The sequence below is a fragment of the Pipistrellus hanaki genome (assembly GCF_964339955.1).
Source record: "Pipistrellus hanaki genome assembly, chromosome: 4".
Taxonomy (NCBI): Eukaryota; Metazoa; Chordata; class Mammalia; order Chiroptera; family Vespertilionidae; genus Pipistrellus; species Pipistrellus hanaki.
Genome location: NC_140506.1, coordinates 63306467 through 63330765, shown reverse-complemented (window position 1 = coordinate 63330765; position 24299 = coordinate 63306467). Strand labels below are relative to the sequence as shown.

Below are 24299 nucleotides of genomic sequence, written 5' to 3'. Positions count from 1 at the left end.
GGATCAGAATAAGAATGAAACACATCCAGAAATGGAAAGCAACAGGGAGCCTCAAACAGTAGCTGTTGGGAACTTATATGTGATACCAAGTGACTAACAAAGATAAGCAACATTAGCACTGCGGGGGGAGTTATGTTGCTTTCAAATCACAAGGTGTTGGGGAGGGGAGGGTCTCTGCCTGGATTAGGCTTTATCCTTGCACTTTGTGGCACATGATAGTTCATTGAAAGGTTGACACAGGCATACACACACACACACATATTGAGGAAAAAGAAACCTTCCACAGCATCTATGTTTGAAAGAACCAAAAGTCTTCCATCAATTTTTCTTCGCACCCTGGAACTAGATGCAAGCAGAGTTTTATCTTCCTCAAGTAATATCGTGACAACTACATATGGTGGGTACTTGTAACATCGGGGAGAGCACTTTGTAAAGTATATGATTGTCTAACCATTATGCTATACACCTGAAACTAATACAGAATAATATTGAATGAAGACTGTAATTGAAAAATTTAAAAAGTAAAGCTAAAGAGGCTTCAAGAGTAGCTCCCTTCCCTGAACCAGGTCTAAATTGTCTTCTTGTAAAATAAACAAGAAAGTAGCTATTTTAGGATACTAAGCGACTTAGACTAGTCTATACATCAACATGTATTGAACTTAATTCATATAAACACACTGGATTCATCTTTCTGATTTTCAGATTACTTCTCAAATGCCGGAGCATATATGGATCACACACACACACACACACACACACACACACACACACACATATTCTTCTGGGGAAGAGAGTGTCTTAGAGAAATAAGGTCGTCAACCATAAGTTTTAAGGAGAGTGAGATATTCTCCCTTTTTAATAACTGCTTCAGAAGCACAAATGGTTACCTGTGGCACCAACTGTAACTGTGCTGCCTCATTTGGAGCAAGCATGGATGGCTTGGCCCTCCCTGTCCTCGGAAACAGCACTGCCTGCGGAGCCAGCGCCTTGGACCAGAGGGATTTCTTTGAAGACATTTACAAGCAGGGCATGTTCCCCACCTCTCACAATCTGAGGCATACATCTTCTCAAGTGATGCAGCTCATTTAATCATCATGGCTGTTCATTTAATCTTCTCCGAGAAAGAAAGAAGCTATTCATTGTATGGGAAATTCCCATAAAAAGGAATTTGACCACAGTTCTCTAGAATGCCCTTTCATCCTCACAAGTTTGGGGCTCAAGAAGAAGGTAAATATGCAGTTGTGCTTTGGAAAGGCCTTTAGCTGGTGTATGCTTCTAACAGCTGTCCATGGTTCACCAAATTCCTCCCCCCACCCCACCCCCACATCAGTTGTTATTTCTATTCAGGTGTTACATGTGCCAGATTCCTTTTCTATTGTGATGGCCCTTTTAGGTCCTGAGGCAATTTAAAATAATGCAAAGAAAGATCTGCCTTGCAGAAACTTTGGAGAGTTCACTGGTTTCATGTTGCTCTTATTGGAACTATGTCGTAGCATCCTCTGGTCTAATGTCCATTAAAAAACAACAACACAAAAAAACACAAAAAAAAATCACTCACTGCCCCATTTGATTCAGATACCTATATAGTTTATGTAACAGTGGTACACATACAGATGTTGAGCTTACTGTACATAATGATGCCCAATTCAATTTACCCCATACACATATGTACCTACATGACTTTTCTAGACACACATCTGATGAAGTCCCCCAATGAATACCTCTAATGAATCCCTACTGAAAAGAACCAAGTTTAAACTTGTTAAGGTGGCCTAGAGAGTCCTGCCTGCCTTTCCTGCCACAGTTTCTGTCACTCCCCTCCCTCGGATTCCATCCCCCAGCCATGCCAAAGAACATGCACTGTTCTCTCCACCTTATGGACAGAACACGTTATACAGAATAGTCCCTCTGCCTGAAACTTTTTCCTTCCCTCTGTCTCTGCCTGGGAAGCACCTGGAAATGTTTCACTCACATACATCTCCCATCTCCAGCTGGGTTTAATTAATTGACCCTCCTGTTTGCACCCACAGAGACCCTACTTACTCTATCAAATGACTTATATGCTATCTTATAACTGCCTACTTATTTATCAGGCCTTCTGACTGAACTATAAAATCCTTAAAGTCTGAGAATTTGCCTGAATGATGTGACTCAGTCTTCGAGAATTGACCTATGAACCAAGAGGTCACTGGTACAACATATGTTTCTATATCTCTATTCCTCTCTCTTTCTCTCTAAAATAAATAAATAAATAAATAAATAAATAAATAAATAAATAAATAACATTTTTAAAATGCTTAAAAGACTGAGAATTTTTTTCTTCACTATTGTATCTCAAAAGCTAACATGACAGTAACTCAATAAATATCTACTAGATGGATGGATGGATGGATGGATGGATGGATGATGGATGGCAGTCAAACTGGCCAGTTGTATGAGGTCAATCCCTATTCCATCTCTCACTCTTATCTGCAACCCAAATTACAACCCAGTTCTTCTGGTGGTAATCCCTGGTCCTATGGCATCTGTGAAATTTAGCAATATCCTTCCCGTCCCAGATACCACCACTTCAGACCATTTGTTCTCTTTGACTCTAGTGGTACCAGTATTAGCTAAGTATGACAGTCTTCTCCTACAACATATAAAACCTCTGAGTCAGGTACAGTAGCTTCCTTTAACACTGCTCCCACAGGCCACAGAATGGGTGAAAGTCCCTTTGCCCATGTCAGGGAGCAGCATCAAGTGTTTGGGGCCTGGGAAACCCATTGTCAGCAGTTCACAGCATTTCTCTAGCCTCAGCCTTCTTCTCCCCTTTGGAGTGAAGGTCTAAAGAGCACATCAGAGAATTTTCTGGACCTCTATGGTTGTAAACAAGCTCCACCCTTGAAACACAATCTGTGTAAAACCAAATATTATAAAAGCCTGAATAGTAAATGAAGCCAAGGTTTCCTCCGTGATTTCCCTTCTGGGAACTATGCCCAGTTCACTGTTGTCTCCACAAGCCATAAAAGCTAAGCTTTAAACTCAGGCCCTTACCTGGCCCCCAGAAACATCTAAGCTTGGCTCTGTCTTTTTAAGACCAGATCATAATTCCGTGGGTCACTAGAGCCTGATCACGCACTTTCACATTGCTCCTGTAAAATCTCCCAGGACAACAAAACTTTACCTTAAAGGGTAAAAGCTACGTTTAGCCCCAAGTTTCACAATCCTCCTCATCTCCTGTCAGTCACCTGCAGTTAATTCTGGGAAGACTTCATTTGGCATTGGAAACATGGTTGTCAGGATGACACTGACTTTGGGATTCCCCCTTGAATATGGGCTTCCAGACCTACTAAAAGGACTTTAGCAAAGCCCAAGGAAATAATTGAAGTTGAGAACTTGCCATGGCTTCTGACCTACACCTTTAAAGGATTTCATACTTTACCTAGAGCCAGTGTGTACCAGCCCTTAACTACCTCCACCATGGCTCAACAGCAGGATTGTCTGAGTTAGTAAATAAAATAAAAACAAGATACCCAATTAAATTTGAAGTTCATTTAAATTAAAAAGTATTTTTAATATAAGTGACTCCTATGCAATATTTGGGGAATACTTATATTAAATATGTATTTGTGATTTTTCAGATATTCAAATTTAAACCTTCAATATTTTATTGGCCAACCCAACTTATCAGAATGATGGAGACTCATAAGGATCTCAGAGATGCCTGAGAACCCTTGGCTTCTATTCATACACCCTGAATAATGAACATAAACTTTCCTCTCCAATTAATTAGCTATAATGAAATGTTTCCTCAAGTTTAGGTCTTTTTCTACTTGTCATTGTCATTATCTTCTTTATTTTATTTTATTTTAAGCAGGCTTAAATCATCACTTTATTTTTCTTGTATAAAATTAATTATGTGGTGGCCACAGCTGGAGCCTGGGTCCTCTGCACAGAAACTCTGGTGTGAGTCTTCACAAGATGGTCAGTGAATTCCTGATAGGGAGACTTGGTGAACACCGTCTCCTTCCAGAGATCCGGGGTGAGATAGCAGTAGGTCTTAGAGGTGGCATCAAAGGTGGCCTTGGCAAAGTTGCCCAGGATGGCAGTGCAGCCCCTGGCCGAGGTGTAGCAGTCATCAATACCAGCCATCATCAGCAACTTCTTGGGCACAGGGGCCGAGACAATGCCTGTACCCCTGGGGGCAGGGATGAGGTGCACCAGCACAGAGCCACAGCGGCCAGTCACCTTGCAAGGAACCGTGTGGGGCTTGCCGATCTTGTTTCCCCAGTAGCCTCGCCGCACGGGCACCATAGAGAGCTTGGCCAGGATGATGGCTCCGCGGATGGCAGTGGCTACTTCCTTTGAGCACTTAACACCCAGACCAACATGTCCATTGTAGTCCCCAATGGCGACAAATGCCTTGAACCGGGTCCTCTGGCCAGCACGGGTCTGCTTTTGCACAGGCATGATCTTCAACACCTCACCTTGAAGGATGCCCCCAAGAAAAAGTCAATGATCTCAGTTTCCTTGATGGGCAGGGAGAACAGGTAGATCTCCTCTAGGGATTTGATCTTCATGTCCTTGACCAGGTGGCCCAGCTTGGTGACAGGGATCCACTCCTTGTCCTCGGCCTTGCCTCCATGAGCTCCGCGGCCTCGGCCCCTGCCCCGACCCGGGCCGCGACCCCGGCCCCGGAGGCCGCTGCCAAATCCTCCATGGAAGCTGCCTCGACTTCCTATTCCGGGGCCCCGGGCCTCCTGGGCCTCCGGGGCCCCCTCCCTCCCCCCACCCCACCCCGTTGCACCAGTGTCATCCGCCATTTGGTGTTTTGTCAGAAAAGAAGCTCTTCTTTATTTTAAATAGGTATTTTAGGTATTTATTTGTTCCAATCTTGATCAGTCATCAAAAAGAATTTGAAAGTTTGTTAGACAAAGGAAGAACAACATGTATCTGAAAAATAAAGAGAACTGCCTGGTGTTTAGTGAAAACATATTAGGAAGCTTGAAAAAGCCAAACTTAATAAGCAAATCTCTCCAAGGATAGTTTCATAGCTTGATATCCTCCCACACTCTGAAAGTGTTATTGCATCAAGAATGTAGAATTGCAAACCAAATTTAAGGCTTCTCTATGGTTCTGTTAAATTGGGAGCGCTCCGGTGCTCATAAGTGAGCTGAGTAACTGCTCCGGGACCTTGGTAGTTAGTGGAGTTCTTCCAGATGCCTAGGCAAGAAAGAGCAAGTTTTCTGTGGGTATCACGTTGGCCCCAATAAGATTTGATACACTCCCAGTAGTAGTCAACTTTAAGTACTTTCTACATATTTCCCTTTTTTCTGTTACTATTTGGACTAGATCCTAGACTTGATGTTACATAAATTGAATTCAAGAAGTTATTTTTAAAAGTTGGTAGGAAGTCTTGAATCTTGTAGTCTCTGGCTTACCTTCATCCAGCTGCATAAGGGTTTTAAAAATAGCAGTGTAGTTAGCCCATACAGCCAGCCCATGATAGTTTTAGGAATGTAAAAATGCATCATGATATATAAAAGTTTTATTGGCTAAATCATCAAGTCTCCCAGATGGAGATAACAGAGCGAAGTGATTAAGTATGAATTTTGAGTTGCTCTAGGGTCTCGGGCAAGTCACTTGGCTTCTGGGTATTTATCTGTACTTTATCTGAATTTACCTGGCACATGGGGTTTATAATTGTACCTGACCCATCAGTATGCTGTGAAAATTATAAATGATAATTATATATGCAGCCATTACAAGAATACCTGACACAGAGTAAGCACTCATTAGATATTCACTACCAGCTACTGGAACTATTTCTCCATGAGGCAGATAGCACATACCTTTTTTCCCACATATGTCACCTTGAATATCCTGTTGTTCTATGGTTCACCCTCTTCACTGAGTCACCCACTCAATGTGGGGGGAAAGAAGTGTGTATATGCATAGAAAAATGTCTGAAAGCTTATATATCAGATGGTTAATCACATTAACAGAGAAATGGAATAAACTGGGGAAGGAATAAAGAAGACATTTTATTCCATTTCTAAATCATTTGAGTTTTGACAGTGAGACATCTCATATAATGTTTGTGCAATTTTTAAAATATGGCAGGATAAATGTTTTGAAGTTTTCCTGCTATGTCTGTGTTGTTATTTTGGAATTGTTAGTATTTCTTGCTATATTTGGATCTACACCCATTGAATCAGCAGACCATTCTGGAGGGAGGAGACTAGTGCAGAGATGAAGTGAGAGAAAATTGGAACAACTCACAATGACCCTATATCGGGGAAAGATGATGGGGCAAACATCCTACGCTTGGGATGAAAAGAATTCTTTCCGCATAGGATGGAAGGAGGTTGGAGGTGGCTGGACAAGAGAATCTACTAGCAGGGAACACACACACACTAACACAGAGCAAGCTCCCTGAGATCATCCTGCTTGCCTCTATGCAAGCATGTGTTTCCAGTGGCCAGCATTTCACCCATGACTCCAAGCAAGAGAGTTCCAGGGGGCCCATCTGACTTACTCTATCTCCATTATGGCAGGACATTCATAAACCTCTGAGTTGTGAGATGGTTCAGATATTTAGAGGATGATGGTGGGGGATCACAGAGAGGCCCTGAACTTGCACTTGGTGGGAACAAACAGAACCAGTTCAGAACTCCCCTAGGCCAGAGGTTTTCTGCACAGACTGGTAGAACAATTTGGAGATTTATATGGGCCAGATACACCTCATTGAACTTGGAATCTCTTAGTACTTGATATGAGTACAGGTTACAGTAACTTCAAGCATGAATAAATTCCTCATCTACTCTCATATACCGCGGGTTAGTGTGATCTGGTCCCAGCTGACCCAAGGGTGCAGAACAACAAAGTTCCAGCAAGGTTCCAGGAGTTGTGCCCACATTGACTTAGAACAGACACAGCTCATCCTGTGATATACTATGGGCCTCTCCCTCATAGAGTCATTCTGTGACTAACCAAATAGTCCACACAAATGCTTGGAAGAGTACTTGGCTCATAACTCTCTCTCAGTAATAGCTAATTTTATCATATTTCTCCTCCTTGTTTAGAGAAAATTAAAGATTAAATTCTCATGACACCTTAAAACAGGTTAAATAGTTTCTCTATTGATAATGATTCTGACTTCAGGTGTAAGAAATCATCAAAAATCTACTGTAAAAAAACAGGGGGGGGTAAAATCGTGAGGATAAAGTAGAGTGCCTCAAAGATGGAAGAACTTAGCCAAGAGATTCAGAAGAATATTCCCAGTGATGGCAAGAAGAGAAACTACTGGGGGCCCAGAACAGCAGCGTGTTTGGGTCAGTTTTTGGCAGCACTGTGATGAGGCCAGGAAATTGCATAGTGCCGTGGTCAGCACATTGCGGCTCGTGAGCTACATGCGGTTCTTTGATCCCTTGAGTTTGGCTCTTCCACAAAATATCACGGCCTGGGCGAGTCTATTTTGAAGAAGTGGCATTAGAAGAAGTTTAAGTTTAAAAAATTTGGCTCTCAAAAGAAATTTCCATCACTGTACTGTTGCTATTTGGCTCTGTTGACTAATGAGTTTGCCAACCACTGGCATAGTGGAATGAAACTGAGAAACCTACAAAGGGAACCCAAGCCTCTACACTTACAGGTTGCTCCAAAAAGCATGGCAGAAACAGCTGAAATCTGTCAGGCCTAGTGCAATTATTCAGACAGCAATGGGCAACTCTGCTGAACTTGTCTGGATTTGTAACTAGAGCTCACTCTGCCCTTTCAACTTTATCTCCACTTCCAATGTACCACAACCGTAAACATACACAACACACACCCCTTGGTACATATTAAAAACTGATAAATGGAACCATTGCCTAAAGTGTTTTGTTTTTTTTTTTGTGAACTTTTCTTCCAATTTTTGGTGTGTTTTGTTTGTTTGCTTGGTTGGTTGGTTGGTTGGTTTTCTATTCATGTAGATTTTTAAGACACCTTTACTCCATGACTTTTATCTAAATCCTCTTTCTTGGGTGGGAATCCAAAGCTCAGTTTAGGCAGTTGTCCAGAGACTCTAATTTGCTGGAAGGTATTCTTGGTATGCGCTTTATTCTTAGAAGGCTTTGAAACTTATCTGCAGGTCTCTGGGGGCCTGTTTCTGTGGGTTGCCAGACAGGGAAGCTTTCAGAATTGCAAGAATACCTGTGAGGTTATTCTTTTTCAATAAATATTTCTAAACTGTGCGGAATAAACTCTAAATGTTTGTTAAGAAATTAGGGAGGGAGGTTGAAAAATTACCGATATAGGAAAATAAAAGGAGGGGGTCAGGATGGTAGAAAAACAAGAAAAGAACCTTAAAAGATAGGAAGGATATGCCAAAAAAAAGAGAAAAAGAAAAGTTTTCTAATGGGTTATTCTGAAGCTACAAAATCAGAAGCATTATTCATACGATGGAATAAAGTAGATAGACTTTATAAGGAGTTTCTGAGAATCTGGTAAGAAGCATGTTTATCAAATGATAAATTCACTGCAATGACATAGTAGGGGGACATTGGAGAGTGGCAGTAAATGCTGATGAGATGATAGTAGCATGTGAAAAGCTGTTACAGGGGAAGATCAGTCTTGCAGAGTGTATGTCAGAGATGGACCAGTGTGAGCAGCAAAGAGATAATGGGGTCCATGGTTCCTTCATTGAGTGAACTCAGTCTCATTGGCCAGCCTATCAACAAGCAGGTCTTCAGGAAATGCTTGAGGCACTAGAGCAACATTTCCTTCATCAAGACTTGAAAGAGCACCCGCAACTCAAATCATCTCTTCTAACTCACCTCTCCTTCCAGAGCTTAGTTTGGCTGCCTTCATGACCCTCAATCTGTGGACTAACATCACATAGCAAGATCGGTCATTAGTGTCCCTGGTCCCCTAGCTATCATTGGAGTACTGAAGGCAGTGGCCAAACAATGGGGAACAAAAATGTATGAACAAGAAGAGATACTAAAAAAGCAGCAGCATCTGTGACAGTGTGGCCCAAGTCAACTGTGTGTTCCTGGCCATCACCTTACTTATGAACATCTTTTAGGGAGAAGTTCTCAGAAGGCAGAGCTTGGCTATCTAAATTCTCTGCGCCCTCACGGTCCCACACAGTGACCTCAGTAACAGCTTCGGTCCCCAACATCTTTCTGTGTCTACTCACAGGTTCTGGGTTCTCCTTTCCTCCACATTTCTCTTGAGGTGGCCAAGGCGGCAGCAGGGCAACTCAGGCCCGCCCAATCTCCCCTGGGCTCCCAACAGGATACCCAGCATTAACCTCCTACCTTCTGGGAAGCTTCTTAGATTTTCTATTTGGGGGCTTTTCTTTTCGTCTGTGCTTCTGATTGCTGGCTGAGGTGGCCTGTTGGCAGGTGGCTAAAGGGAGGCAGCAATCCCTTCAGACAGCCTGGCCCTTCTTGACTATCAGGTGCCATATGCATATGATGGTATACTAGCAAAGAGTTAAAAATGAAAGACCTGGATCTACATGAATTGGCATGGATAAATATTGAAAACACAATAGTGATTGAAAGAAAATAAGATGCGACGTTTCTCATAGTGATATTTTTTTTTCTGATATATTGCTTCAGGCAAGGGGGGAAAATAAACAAATGGAACTATAAACTCTTTGCAAAGCAAAGGAACTATAAAAAAAAAGAAGATTCAAATGTTAGATTATGATAACAGTTATGTAAATTTAAAAAAATGATTCTACATATTGCTTATGGGTGCATGTATGTAAATATATATGCAAGAAAATAATTAAAATATGGCCTGAATACTTGCAAATCTTTGATGCTGGTTTTCTCTGGGAAGAGGAGAAATCTTTAAAAAAAAAAAACAAAAACAAAAAGGTGCAGAAAAATTATATAAAATGCATTATAATGAACTAAATTTATCCACAGAATATATTATTTACATTTAATATCTTCACTTATCTAGGAAACTCTAAGAAATCCACACAAACTAGTAGGAACTAATAACATAGTATACAAGGCTGACAGACACAAGATCAACAAATGTTTTAAATCAAGTTTCTCTTCATTAACAATAATAAATTTTAAAATGTAAGAGAAAATAAGAAAAAATTATATTACTTAAAATAGTATTAACAGCTATATAAACTTTTAAAGGTAAGCATATGTAAAAGTAAATATACCTAACAGAATGACTAATTAAATATGCCCAACTCAAGATTAAAAAAATACACCACTCAACATGTTAACTTTATGGAGCTCTTACTTTATGAGAAAAGACCCTGTTCTCAAATAACATCAATAACATCAATAAAGGAGAGTGACTCTTAAGAAACAGCCTTTTAAAGCTCAGCTAGTCCAAGCCTCTGGGTTACACAGAAGAAAGTTGAAGCTCAGATTAAGTAACTTAGTCAAAGGCCTGTTCTTACTTGAAGATTTTGCACTAATTCACAAGCCACAATCAAATTCAGTGCCTTGAAATAAAAGTAAAAAAAAAAAATCCCTAAAGAGAAATCAATCATGTAGTTACTCAACCTTAAGTGGAGAAATAGCCATGATCAACTCCAAATATTGAGAGAAAAATTGAAGTGCAGAGTTTAAGATGTCCATAACCCAGAGGGAAACTGGAAAACATTTAAAATATTTTCTTGATGGCTCAGTGGTAGATCGTTGGTCTGCGGACTGAAAGGTCCCGGGTTCGATTCTGGTCAAGGGCATGTACCTTGGTTGCAGGCACATCCCCGGTAGGGGGTGTGCAAGAGGCAGCTGGTCCATGTTTCTCTCTCATCCACGTTTCTAGCTATCTCTCTCCCTTCCTCTCTGTAAAAAAATCAATAAAATATATATTTTTTTAAATATTAATGATACCCATTGAGTATATAGAAGAAATGCAACCTGGTTAACAGGGAAAGTCACAAGACAATTGCAGAAGAAAGGGGAAATCTTTCTCAAAGTGTCCATTAATAATGAAATAGGTAGCGCTGAAACCGGTTTGGCTCAGTGGATAGAGCGTCGGTCTGCAGACTGAAAGGTCCCAGGTTCGATTTCAGTCAAGAGCATGTACACTGTTCGCGGGCACATCCCCGGTAGGGGGTGTGCAGGAAACAGCTGATCAATGTTTCTCTCTCATCGACGTTTCTAGCTCTCTATCCCTCTCCCTTCCTCTCTGTGGAAAATCAATAAAATATATTTTAAAAATAAAATAAAATAAAATAAAGGAATAGTTAAATTATTTTTTTAATATTATTGAGTTTTTACAGAGAGGAAGAGAGAGGGTAGAAAGCTAGAAACATCCATGAGAGAGAAACATTAATCAGCTGCCTCCTGCACACCCCCTACCAGGGATGTGCCCGCAACCAAGATACATGCCCTTGACCGGAATCGAACCCGGGACCTTTCAGTCCGCAGGCCAACACTCTATCCACTGAGCCAAACCAGTTTCAGCAGGAATAGGTAAATTATACTTAACTAAAAAAAAAAAAAAAGGATGGATATATATTAAAGATTGGTATTGAATATCTGTATTTAATAATCTATATTGGAGACATTAAAAGAGCTCCAATAAAAATGTTAATATTAGAATAGATATGATATGTTATAAATTATGAACCAAAAATCTCTACAAAATTAGATATCTATCATAAATGAAACACTATGTATGGAAATGCATGGACCAAAGGTCTTAATATCAAACAGCTAATAATAAATCTCACTGCAGAAGGAAACAGGGAATGGGGTAGGAGTATTATGAAAATGGACTTTTATTTTACTTCAATATCGAGTTTTTAATGAAGAGAACATTTCTGTATTACTCCTAAATTTCAAAAATGTATAGCTGTATAATAATATTAAAAATGAACTGGCATATTTTTTATTATTTCTCTTTGCTCCTAGACTACCTCCCCCCCTTCTTGCTAGCTTGGTACTCTAAATTCATTGCATTAGGAAGGGAAATATCCAGCTCAAATAAAAGAGAAAAAAGAAAAAATTTTGGCTTTGAAATGTTAGAAGCAGAAGCCCACAGCAAGAGAAATTTATATGAACAAATAATAAATCTCAGCTCGATTGTAAAAACTATTCCTTGAACTGGGAGGTAAGAAAGAGGTGGACTGGGGGAGACATGTATTGAGGGAGAGAGATTAGTGTGGCCAGGGATAAGTTATATCAGTGTGGCCAGTGTGCTTTAGCGACATTATGTTATAAATTATGATTGTCTCTAGAGTCAGTATCTAGAGACGATCCAGCCTGCATTTGATCACTGACTCCAGTTTCCACTCCCAAACTCAGACACTTGCAGACTCCAAAAGTGAGTGAGTATAAGTCAGGAGGGTCACAGCTGGCTGCAAGGGTTGTGGCCAGTCCCCATTTGTGAGAAGTCCCCATCTATCTTCATTTTCTGATCTAGTTCATTTAGGCTGATTTCAGGGTGGGGAGTAGAGTTACATCTACTTTATTAGAATCCTAACCAACAGTTTAAAGATTAGCATAAGTATGGCTTCAAACTGCTCTGAAATGCCTCATTCTAAGCAGAGATTCAAAGTCTTATTGAAAATTGGTTTTGTCGGTGGCCCCACTGAGATGATCTGGTGTGAAAGACGTGTAAGTCATCTTAGAAAAGCTTTAGAGCCAAAGGCCTTGATTCCCACTTCATGGTCAATGCAGTTCTTCCTGCAACACTATGCATCCTATCTACAGGTCCTCAGGTAACACCCTCCATGCTTTACACTTACAGGAAAGTCTCTATTCCAGCAGGATCCACTGTGAGAATCCTCGTTTTATAACCAATATGTTACCAATTTATGGGGAATAACTCCTAGGTATTTGAAGCAGTCAGTGAAAGAGAAAAGTCAAATAACATTCCAAGGAAAGGAGAGGATATGGTGAAGACTTAGGAAAAGAAGGGGAAAGAGATATTTTTGGTAGACTCAACAGCGGGTAAAAAGGAACAAAGGTGAAGATTGTAGAGTATACAGAGCTGGTCAAAAAGTGAGTATGAAATGGTAAGCTAGCACAGGCCTCAAATTCTGAACTCCTGGAATGGTAGTTATAGGAATGACTAGGCATCTTGAGGCAAGAGATTTGTGTATATAGATGATATCCCTGAGGAAGAGGCTGGGAAGCATGAAACCAGTTAGGAAGCTGGTTTATTATTATTGCCAAAAATAATAATGGCAACACTGGATCGCTGGAACCATTGTTCATTCAATAAAGCCCCCAAAACAGTATGGAGTTTTCTCAAAAAATTAAAAATGGAACTCCCATTTGACTCAATAATCCCACTTCTAGGAATGTATCCCAAGAAATCAAAAACACCAATCAGAAAGGACATATGTATCCCTATGTTCATAGCAGCACAATTTACCATAGCTAAGACTTGGAAACAGCCAAAGTGCCCATCAGCAGATGAGTAGATTAGAAAACTGTGGTATATGTACACAATAAAATACTATGCTACTATAAAAAAGAAAGAACCCTTACCATTTGCAAAAGCATGGATGGATCTAGAGAGCATTATGCTAAGCCAATGGTCAGCAAACTGCGGCTTACAAGCCACATGCAGCTCTTTGGCCCCTTGAGTTTTTAGCAAAGGCCAGCTTAAGAGTACCCTAAGTTAATAACAATGTACCTACCTATATAGTTTAAGAAATTTGGCTCTCAAAAGAAATTTCAATCGTTGTACTGTTGATATTTGGCTCTGTTGACTAATGAGTTTGCCGACCACTGTACTAAGCAAAATAAGCCAGCCGGAGAAAGATAAGTATTACATGATCTCATTAATTTATGGAATATAATGAACAACATAAATTGATGAACAAAAATAGATCTAGAGACAGAGAAGCATCAAACAGATCATTAAACCTCAGAGGAAGGTGGGAGGGTGTACTGGAGGGGCGGGGTGGAATAAGAGATCAACCAAAGGACTTGTATGCATGCATATTAGCATAACCAATGGTCACAGACAATAGGGGGGTGAGGGCCTGTTCTGGGGGTGGGGGCAGGCTGGGAGAAGTCAAGGGGGTGGGGAGGAGACTCATGTAATACTTACAACAATAAAGAATTTTTAAAAATAAATTAAAAAACAAATAAAGTCCTATGGAAGATCCCCTACACATCCTGGAAAAAAAAAATATATCCATGGGACTGTGGAATTAAACTTTATTCTGCTTAAACTGGGAAAAAGCTCTGAACTTCCAATTATTTCCTTCTAATTCCATCAATCTTTCCAAGGCCTGGCTTTGGCTCCCTATTCAGATTAGGAATACACATTATTCCTCCTCACCTTTTAGACTTTGGAGAGCCTCCTGCATCAAAATGTCTTCAGTGCCTCCTAGGTGGCTTGAGCTCCAATGGGTGGTAGAAGTGGTATAAAGATGAAGTTCAGAGGTGACAAAATCAAAAACCTGAGAGGCTAGAATGAGAATTTATTTAGAAGTTATAATATTAATGTTACAATTGGAAATATTAGAGCAAACTCATAACACAGCGATCTTCTCCCCAAATTCCAGATTGTGGTCAGATGGCTTTTTTTTTAACTTTGTAAAGGAGTGTTACCATCTCAGGAGGACCCTGTTCCATGGATAGCTTCAAGACTGAGAAATCCCTCCTTTGTCTTGGGGTTCCCTTGTGAAGCCACAACTAACAGTCAGTCCTTTGTCCAGGCCACACCTAGGGAGGCATGCAAACCACCTTCCAGTCCTCTGAAGGTCCCTTCCCAGTGTTTTAAATCAAGACCCATTAGACCTGGCTTCCACAGCTCCTGCCACTTTCCAAATGCATCCTCTGAACCCAGTGTAGCTGTCATGGCCCATGTGAAATGTGACTGTTTTCCAGCCTTGAAAAACAGTCACACAGAAGCCTCATCAATCCCAGGAGACTGGATACTGTGCCTTCTGGAAAAAGATGGTGGGTATCTTTGGTGTTTATGGAAAACCTCATTCACAAACCACTAGAGAGACAGATGTAGATGGTGGATGATAGATCATAGATAGATGGCTAGATTAATCTAAATAAAGAATATATCCACTAGGTTTAGTGCCAAGTGGGTACTAGAAATATGGGGGGAACACTTTGTAAAGTATATGATTGTCTAATCACTATACTGTACACCTAAAACTAATACAAAATAATATTGAATTTAAATGTAAATTAAAAATAAACATTTTAAATATTAAAACAAAATTTTTTTAATTTAAAAAATTTATCCAGGAAGGTTTTGCAAAACAGCCTTTATTACATATGATGTTTATGTGTTAGATTGAGTACTGGTCCCTTCATCTTCCTTCACACCACTGGCATTCTGTCTGCTAACTCCAGGGTCCTATCTTCTCCCTGGAAGTGAGAAAACAAAAGAGGCAGAAGAAGAAAAGACAAGAAGCCATATGGACTCTATTAGTCAGTTACCCTTCACTTTGTCTTAAAGCTCAGAGGCTACACATACTACAATGAGTTTGTTTCCAGATCAACTACAGCAAAATAAAGGTTCTAGAATATTTCCAGATCACTTATTACTGACCTCATTTGCATGTATTTCTGTCTACATATTCCACTTTTTCCCAAGGAACTCTGTCCATAAGGCCACAGTGAGATCCCAGCTCAGGCCAAAGACTCTCAGTCCTGAAACTTCTGATCCTGCTGAGCCCCCTGTCCTTTCTTCAGACCACTCCTGGCCCTGGAGGGGCACTTGGTGGTATTTCCTCTTACAGTGAGGTCAAACATGGAGACTGGGAGAACTCCTGTAAAAATTCTCTACTTTCTTAATAAATAAAGGGGATACATTCCCTGGAAGCATTGGGTATGCCACAAGTTGGTGCAGTTCCAGAGGCACCAGGTAACCCAGTGCAGCCCTGCAGGCCCTTCCCTTAGGTTCCTCTGGGTCTTCATGACATAGGCTCAGAAGACTGTGCCAGCCTCAGGCCTTACCTCTCCCAAGAGGAGGCCACACCATCTTCTAAGATCTTCTGGCCCAGGAGTCTCAGTTGCTGTGAGGAAACCAACACAGAGGAAGACACTTAAAGAAGAAAGGTGCTCTGTTAGCCCTTGGAAATCCTCGGAACTTCTTGCAGCAGCTGAAACACTCGGGATAAATTCTCACTTAGTCAGGACTTATTAAATGCCTGGGCAAGGTGCATTACCACCCCAACCCCACCCTTTCAGTTGTTCCCTGCTGTGATATACCCCCAACTCTCTCATTGAGGCAGAGGCCTGGATTGGAGAGAGTACTGGCTTGGAGAAGGCACAGCTCCCTCATCAGATCCAGCCCCTGCTCACTTCCTATCCTTTGGAGAATGAAACATGCAACCTGGACATGGGTTCCAGGATCTCCTCAAGCCAAGGTCTTACACTGTGGGCTGCTCCTCCTCGTTCTGTTATTCTCTTTGCTTCTCTTCCTTTCTATCCTTCTTCACCTCCTCCTCCTCCTTTTCCCGGATGCTCTCTGATTCCACATTGCTTCTCAGCTGAGCCATGGTGAGATGAAAGACGTGACAGCTGAAGCCCTCCCTGATCCCAAACTGCACATGCTCCTTAAGGATCTCCAAAGTGGGGAAGACCCGGCAGCAGGCCATGCACCTAAAGCCAGTCTCCATAGTAACCAACCAGTCAGGTGTCTTGGCCCTGGGTCTCTCCTCAATTGTGGGCAACCCTAGTGGGCTGTCTGTCTCTGCTCGTTCTTCGTGCTCTTTCACCTCCCTGCTAGGCTCAGAGAGGAGTTTTCTGGTGGACACGTCAGAGGGGGGTGTATCTACCCGCACGTTCTCAGGAAGTTTCACTTCTTCCATCCTCGGCTTCTTTTTTAGTGACTCTGAGGTGTCCTCTGTTTCCCAGGAGATAGCCACACCCTTTTTCACTTGTACTTGCATGTAGTATATTTTCATGCCCCTTTCCTCTTTGTTTTTATACTGTGAGATCACACAGGTCTTATAGGATGAAGGGGACGACAAGGAGACATGTGGTAAGAGGGGAACAGCCTCCTCTTGTTCCTTAATCTGGTTTAGGGTTGATCTAAGTTGGGCACTCTCTTGATGTAATCTCCGGATTCCTGGGAAAGGAAATTAGAAACATAAGAACATGTATGGGGCATGCGGAAACTGAGGAATCAAGTATGAATAGGCAGGATACAGGAGAGAGGGAATATGATGTGACGTAGTTGTGTGATGAGCTTGGTGCTTGTTGTTCATATTATGGGGTAGTGTATCTGATGTCATCTGTGGGCTTTTGATTTGTGTGTGTAGGGATATTGGAGAGGTGTCTGTATATGGTGGTGAAGGCTGTGGTCTGGGGAATGTTGGTGGGGTGGGTGCTATGACACCAATGTGAGTTTGTGTTATCATTGCTGTGATATTTGTGGAATGTGGGAGAATGGCATTGTGGGTCATGTGATTGGGTTTTGTGTGTGTGTGCTAAGAATGGATATCATGGAGTGTGGTTGTAGATGTGAGCTGTGAGGGCCTGGGCTGAGGAACTCTGTCCTTCACTGGAAGTAAAGGCAAAGCTTACATGTTCCTCTGAAGGTACTTAATCTGGTCCCTCTGCCTATACCTCAAGCCCACACTTTTCTGGCCCTTACTCCAAAACTTGCCCCCTGTGGTTGCACCAGGGCTCACACTCTCCTATAGTGAGCTCATATCCAAGATCTTCTAACCATTCTGCCATCCTCCCCAGGCTCCTTCACATAGACCTGATCATCTCTGATTGCCCTGGGTCTCCTCTGAGGTTCATGCTTGGCTCTGTGTGCCTCCTACCATGCACCCAAGGAGGCCCACACTCTTACCGCTACGGATGAGCTTGAGTGGAGAAGAAACACAGGTTAAGTAGTCAGAGGCAGAGGAGATCTCCCCTACCCCTGGGTCATAGCCTTTGGCCACCTCGGTTGATCCAAGCTGAAGGACATCGTTTTGTGACTTCGAGATTCCTGAGGAAGGTACAAAAGTCTCAGAGAAATGTTTCTGAATCATTAATCTGTCCAAAAATATTTACTGAGTGGCTGGCTTTTGTCAGGTGCAGTGAATAGACATGGCTTAGACTCTGATTCTCAGTGGTTATTTCAGTATTTAGTTATAATCAACAATTACTTTGTTAGTATCTTGTTAGGATGTAGGTCTCAGTGGTGACTGTGAATATGTCAGAAGTGTGAGAGTGATGTGTATCACCTAAGCCAGTGGTCAGCAAACTGTGGCTCTTGAGCCAGATGCGGCTCCTTGGTCCCTTGAGTGCAGCTCTTTCACAAAATACCATGTGTGGGCATGCATGTACAGTACGATTGAAACTTCGTGGTCCATGCGCAGAAGTTGGTTTTTGGCTCTCAAAAGAAATTTCTTTCTTTTTTTTTTTTTTTTTAATATATTTTATTGATTTTTTACAGAGAAGAAGGGAGAGAAATAGAGAGCTAGAAACATCAATGAGAGAGAAACATCGACCAGTTGCCTCTTGCACACCCCCTACCGGGGATATGCCCGCAACCAATGTACATGCCCTAGACCGGAATCAAACCCAGGACCTTTCAGTCCGCAGACCAACACTCTACCACTGAACCAAACCGGTTTCGGCAAAAGAAATTTCAATCGTTGTACTGTTGATATTTGGCTCTGTTGACTAATTAGTTTGCTAACCACTAACCTAAGCCTTTTTTGTTGTTAATCCTCACCCAAGGATATTTTTCCATTATTTTTTTTTTTCTTTATTTATAAGAGAGTTGAAAGGAAGGAGGAAGGGAGAGAGAGACACATTGATTGGTTGCCTCCCACACCTGCCCCAACTGGGCTGGGGATGAACCTGCAACCCAGGTATATATGCCCTTGACTGGAATCAAACACAAGGGCCAATGCTCTAACCATTGTACACCACTGACCAGAGCTCAGCTAAGCCTTTGGTAAGTGTGGGGATGTGTGGTAAATGGGGTAGAAATGTCTGTATCTATGTTTATGGAGAGTTTGTGTGTATGGTTTGTGTTCACAACTCAGAATTGAGTGTGGCATGTAACCTGATTATATCATATAGTTTGTATTTATGGTATATATTCATTCATTCATTCATTCATTTGCAATGTTCAGTGAGCAATTACTATGTATCAGGCACTAATCCACTATTCTAGGCTTTAATAATGCTGAACATTAGAGCAAGAAAACACAGACACTAAACAGAAATGCAAGAACTATATGATGTGTCAGCTGGTAGTAAGCATATAAGGGTTTAGGACACCAGTTAAATTTGAATTTCAGATAAACCATGAATAATTCTTTAGTGTAAATATTCCCATGCAATGTTTGGGTTCTAATATTTGGAACATACTCATGCTAAAAAATTATTTGTGGATTATCTGAAATTTAAATTTAACTGGGCATTCTGTATTTTATCTGGCAAACAAACCTGGTAAATGTTGGTGAATCTGCTTTTTGGTTGTTTGTGCAAAGTGAGTCTGGTATTCCCGTACAATGTGTTGTGTGGGTGGTGTGTATGACATGTGACTAGTTATTACAGAAGTAGAGCTAGTTGAAGCTACCTGTGTTTGCATGATATATAGATCCAAATCTATATATACAGCCCCTAGAGTGTGGTTCGGTAAGAAAGGATGATATACACAGGAGTTGTATGTGAGCGTAGTATAGGAGTGATGTGTGTATACACCTATATACTCTGTGTGTTCTTTAATAAAAAGTTGTGTGTGGAGATGTGTAATTTTTTTTCTCCATCCCAGTGTACATGGATGTGTATGAGTGACTGTCCATGGAACATCCTTCACAAGAATTCTGAATACACTTTCATCCATATTGAGTGTCAGCAGGATGATTATAGGAACCTTACCATACAGACTGTATATCCGATGTGCTCTCTGTCCCATTTTATCCATGAGCAATTTGTAAGTATTTGTGCATGTGCACCACACATGCACAAAGACAAAAAATATCCTGAAGTATACAGGACAGGAATAACCATTGCCTTCCGCCTCCTGTGTCACCTGCTATCTAAACATCTGCCTACTGGCCAGGCCTCCATTCCCAGGGCTCATTCAATGGTCTTCAGGACCCTGGGCCTTCTGGAGACTGCTGGGCTCCAGTTTGGACAGAACCCTAGAGCTGGATCTCTGGAGTGGGCTCCATTCTGCCCCACCTTCTACATGTCACACACACACACACACACACACACACACACACACACACACACTTTTCAGGACAAGCTACTAGTTTACATTTAATGCGCGCAGTCACCACATGGCTTGGGAAGTACATTCATGGGTCTCAGTGCTCCCTGCAGGACCCTGACATTTCTCACCCTCATCCATTTGGTCTTAGTCTCTGGAAGGCCTTTCGCTTCCCTTGATCTCTGGGAAGTTCACCCCTGTGGATTCACTCCCATTGATCAACTGGTAAATACTTCCTGCTGAGAAATAAAATCTCCTGCTTTCAACAGGATGCCATCCCTGACAACAATCTCCTTTCAAACAGGCATTTCACTTCTCCACCTATTTCCAACAAGGCCTTTAACTCATTGAGCTTCACTTTGCTCTTTGGTAAAATGCAGGACAACGCATCAGCCTTTACACACCACACTCCTTGGCCCAGGAACCCTAGGGTCATAACAAGCAAAGAGAACAGAGAGAATGGGGGGACCGAGAAAAGCTGCACCTCTGAGCCTGTACAAGCAGAACCCCATTGGGCTCCGAATCCAATGTAGCTCCAGGCCGAACAGCCCCAGGAGAGTGCTCAGGCCCTCAGACCGGCAGGCTGGACTTTCCATCTGCCAGGGCATCTGGCCTCTCCATGCCATCTCATGCCATGGGGACCCTAAAGATGGACATGGCAACACCGGGTGATGCCAGGTCTCTCCCTCCCTACTTCATAGGTGCACGTTGTCCTCAGACCCAGTTCTCAGAGAGGGCTCAGGCTGGCCGCCACCCTTGTGCCTCCGACAAGGTACTCAGCACATACCTCTTCCCTTCTCGTCAGTTTCCTGGGACTCATTGTTTTCCAAATGTTTCCTCTTTTGTCGCTGTTTCATACTACTAGCAAGAAGAGCCCCCTAGAAGATGCCTAACATCCAGCTCCTCCTTCTCCCTACAGGTTGGCCCTCCTTGGCTCGCAGGAAGTCCATTGAAATGGTTCAGTGCAAATGAAAAGAGGTGAGCGTCTTAAATGGCTGAAGAACTCAGCCCCCTCAGAGAACCTGCAGCACTGCCCAGTGCTCTCTACAGCGCAGATTCAAAGGTTGCCAAGCCCACAGCAGAATTCTCCGACCTCAATGATGACCTCGAGCATTCCATGGGCGGAGGCCCATTCCCTGTCACTGCACAGACACCATTGTCAAGAACAATTATTTTTCCCAGTGGAACCTCCCATGAATTCAACTCTTGCATTTCCAATTGTGGCAGGATATACCAAGATGTTTATCTGTTCCTGTTTATTTCTCTTTTTTCCTTATTTCACCCCTCCCCTTCGGCATTCAAGTGGGTAGCAGAGGTGGGACACGGCGAGGCTGGAAGCAGGAACAGCCATCTTTGCTTTGTCCCTAAAGTCCCAGGATCCATAGAAAGAGAGGCTGCTTGGGCAGAAACAGAACAGAAGCAGGACTTTGGAAACTAGCTGTTCCCTTCTTACCCTGCTAGTGTTGAGAGTGCTAATTCAGTCAGAGAGAAATGTGTAGGGATCATGAAGGAGAGGCTTCTCAAGTGTGACTTAGGGGGGGAAGGGGATGTGCCAAAAACTCCAAGAGGAGATGGCAGCTGTATTGTGCACACAAGCATAATCTTGGCAACCTGTCCACCCATGCCAACCCTAGACAACAATCTCCTTTAAAACAGGCATTTCACTTCTCCAGATATTTCTAACAAGGCCTTTAACTCATTGAGCTTCACTTTGCTCTTCAGTAAAATGCACAGGGCAATGCATGGATCTCCAGCATCAGCCTTTACACACCACACCCCCTGGCCCAGTGACCCCAGGGGTCACCAAACCTAAAGGAGGCATGGCCACCAAACTGATGGGCATCGAAACTACAACTGTGGGCTCTCATAAACAGTGACCATGCTCTTGCCCCCAACCCTCAAGACCAGGGTCTTATATGCTTTCCAAACAGGAATGGGTGGAAATCCAAACTGGACACCTGCAGGATCAAGGTTTAAAATACAAACTAAGTGGAGTTATAAAAAAATGTTTCACATTGTTTCTTACACACCTCAGCTTGTGGGCTGAAGTTCATACCAGTTATAAGTGACAACCCATCTGGATCCTCCTGATTCCAATCTAAAATTAGAGACACCTCATTGCGAGGCCGTGGCCAGGATCCACAGGGAGGACTGGTGTACAGGGAGGAGGTGAACTCCCAGAAGTCACTGCTAACATTAGAAATGCCCAGCGGGCTAAGGTGGGTCCACATCCAAAAGGGCACCGCAGAATGTCTTAAAGTCTCAGCAGAGAGAGGTGAAGGCAGGGCAGATCCAGCCTCAGGAGGGTTCTTGGGTAAGATTAGCCTTCCAGTTTCTTGCAGAATCCCTAGGAAAGAAGGGACAAGGAAGATTTTTAAAAACTTTTTGTAACAGAAATGGTCACACACAAAGTAAAGAGAAGTATATAGTGGGAACACAGCTTCATAAACCCATCACCCATTTTCAACATTTTCAATAGTCTCGTTCTTGTTCTGTACACACACAAACACATGTACACACACTAGCATGCTCTTAGCTTTTTGTCCACTACTTTCCTTTTAGGTGTGTGGTGGTTGTTTTCTGAAGCAAGTCTCAGACATCACATCATTTCTCTTTAAGTGTAGCAGTATTTATTTTCAACAGACTAAAAGATTGTTGTTGTTTTTTAACAATCAGCAATATTATCATTATCTTACCCAACAAACTTTGCCATAATTCCTCCATAGCACTTAGTTACCAAGCCATACTCAATTTCCCCCAACTCTGTTAGCATGTCTTTTTCATACCTGCTTCATTGCTTTCAAAATCCAAGCAAGGTCCACATGTTGCAATTAATTGATCTACCTGTTAGTCTAAAACAGCCCCCTCTTCTTTTTTTTGCCATTTATTTGTTGGAGAAATAAAGTTGTTTGTCATATAGAATAGTCCAGTTTGGAGTTGGTTGATTATATTCCTGTGATGTCATTTAAGATATTCCCCTATTACCTGTACTTTCTTATAAACATGTAATTAAATCTAGAAAAATTATTATATTTAGATTCAATTTCTTATTATTTCATTATTACTTTATAATATTGAAGATGCTATTACCCTCTTATTACACCATAACAAGAAGCACATAAAGTCCCATTTTTAATATTAAGATTGATCAGTGGTTTCAGGTGCCGTCAGTTTGATGCCTTCACGATAATATTCCCATGGGTAGGAGTTCTGCTTCTCATTGTGCTCATTTTGGGTCCACGTTGACAAAGCTGCCACTACCTGAAAATTTGTCAGTCATCACAGTAGGAAGAATTCTGTGGAGTCTCGCACTGGCATCAAATGTTCTGGCTCAAAGTAACAGACATTGCTTCCACCCAAAATTGTTGACCACAGTCTCATCATGTGTCTCCTCATTTTCTAGACTCCATAAGCAAAAATAACATGGCCATTCCTAAGGAATAGCACCAAGGCCATATAGAAAAACCCTAATGCTCCATTTAAATATAAAATGTGACAAAACCATCAAGCTGTGCATTCATGAAACTAGGGCTAGAACGTAGATCTCTTGGATCATAATTCAGAACTTTTCCACCATGCTGTGCTGGGATTTTCACACTGGGACACTGTAGTTACACGGCATTTACTTTGTTTTATTTATTTTTTCATAAATAGGGTCAGGAGAGAAGGGTTGGAAGCCCATAAAACACTTGCCTTAAACCGAAAAGCAACCGCAAAATAATTTCTCTGCCTTTGGAAATGTTTGACCTACTGAAGATTACATGCCTGGGAGGCTTTTATATTCTGAATACAGGGAATACAAAGGAAATGGTCTTCTTAAGACTTCAAGAAAGAGGCAGAAAAACTTTTGACTCCCATTTTGTTGTTTCGATTATCTTGTTGACACTCCTGGTCTTTGAGTAATAGTAGTGGCAACAGCCAGCGCTGAACCAAGATAAAAGCATATATAATAGTGTGGCAGCCCCTGCAGAACCATGTGCCACACTGCAGTCATTGCTTTAGCTCAATCCTATTTGCTCATGGGTCTGTGCAAGGTAATAAATGGTTCTGAAACATTTATTCCAAATCGCTTTTGCTCTTGTTACTTTAAAGATAACTTGGCTGTGAAATATTTGCTCCATGATGCTTCTCGTATATGGGAAGAGGATTTATGCATAAAGATATGCTTGCCTATTTTGCTTCTGCAGATA

At 41.8% G+C, this 24299-nt stretch overlaps 1 protein-coding gene and 1 pseudogene across 3 annotated transcripts; both read right to left on the bottom strand.

The window, feature by feature from the left end:
* Positions 1-3827: 3827 nt before the first annotated feature.
* LOC311621723 (small ribosomal subunit protein uS5-like) lies at positions 3828-4805 on the bottom strand (annotated as a pseudogene). The gene has a single exon. The product of its transcript is annotated as a small ribosomal subunit protein uS5-like (transcript).
* An 11495-nt stretch (positions 4806-16300) lies between these two features.
* FAM170A (family with sequence similarity 170 member A) lies at positions 16301-21082 on the bottom strand. Of its 2 annotated transcripts, XM_084883137.1 has the most exons (3): positions 20897-21082; positions 17743-17883; positions 16301-17010 (listed from the first exon to the last, which is right to left on the bottom strand). In XM_084883137.1, exons 1-3 carry the CDS (start codon positions 20964-20966, stop codon positions 16340-16342), a joined length of 882 nt encoding a protein of 293 aa, XP_084739263.1. In that variant the 5' UTR covers positions 20967-21082; the 3' UTR covers positions 16301-16339. The 2 variants fall into 2 exon arrangements, with proteins under 2 accessions (XP_084739263.1, XP_084739264.1); XM_084883138.1 differs by lacking the exon at positions 17743-17883.
* Positions 21083-24299: the final 3217 nt, after the last annotated feature.

What these genes read in the sequence shown, in the direction of transcription:
- FAM170A (XM_084883137.1), bottom strand. Translation starts at nt 20,966, where the DNA reads ATGAAACAGCGACAAAAGAGGAAACATTTGGAAAACAATGAGTCCCAG. An exon ending in AACTGACGAGAAGGGAAGAG is followed by an intron (nt 17,884 to 20,896) that starts GTATGTGCTGAG and finishes TACCTTCCTCAG; the next exon opens with GAATCTCGAAGTCACAAAAC. An exon ending in ACTCAAGCTCATCCGTAGCG is followed by an intron (nt 17,011 to 17,742) that starts GTAAGAGTGTGG and finishes TTCCTTTCCCAG; the next exon opens with GAATCCGGAGATTACATCAA.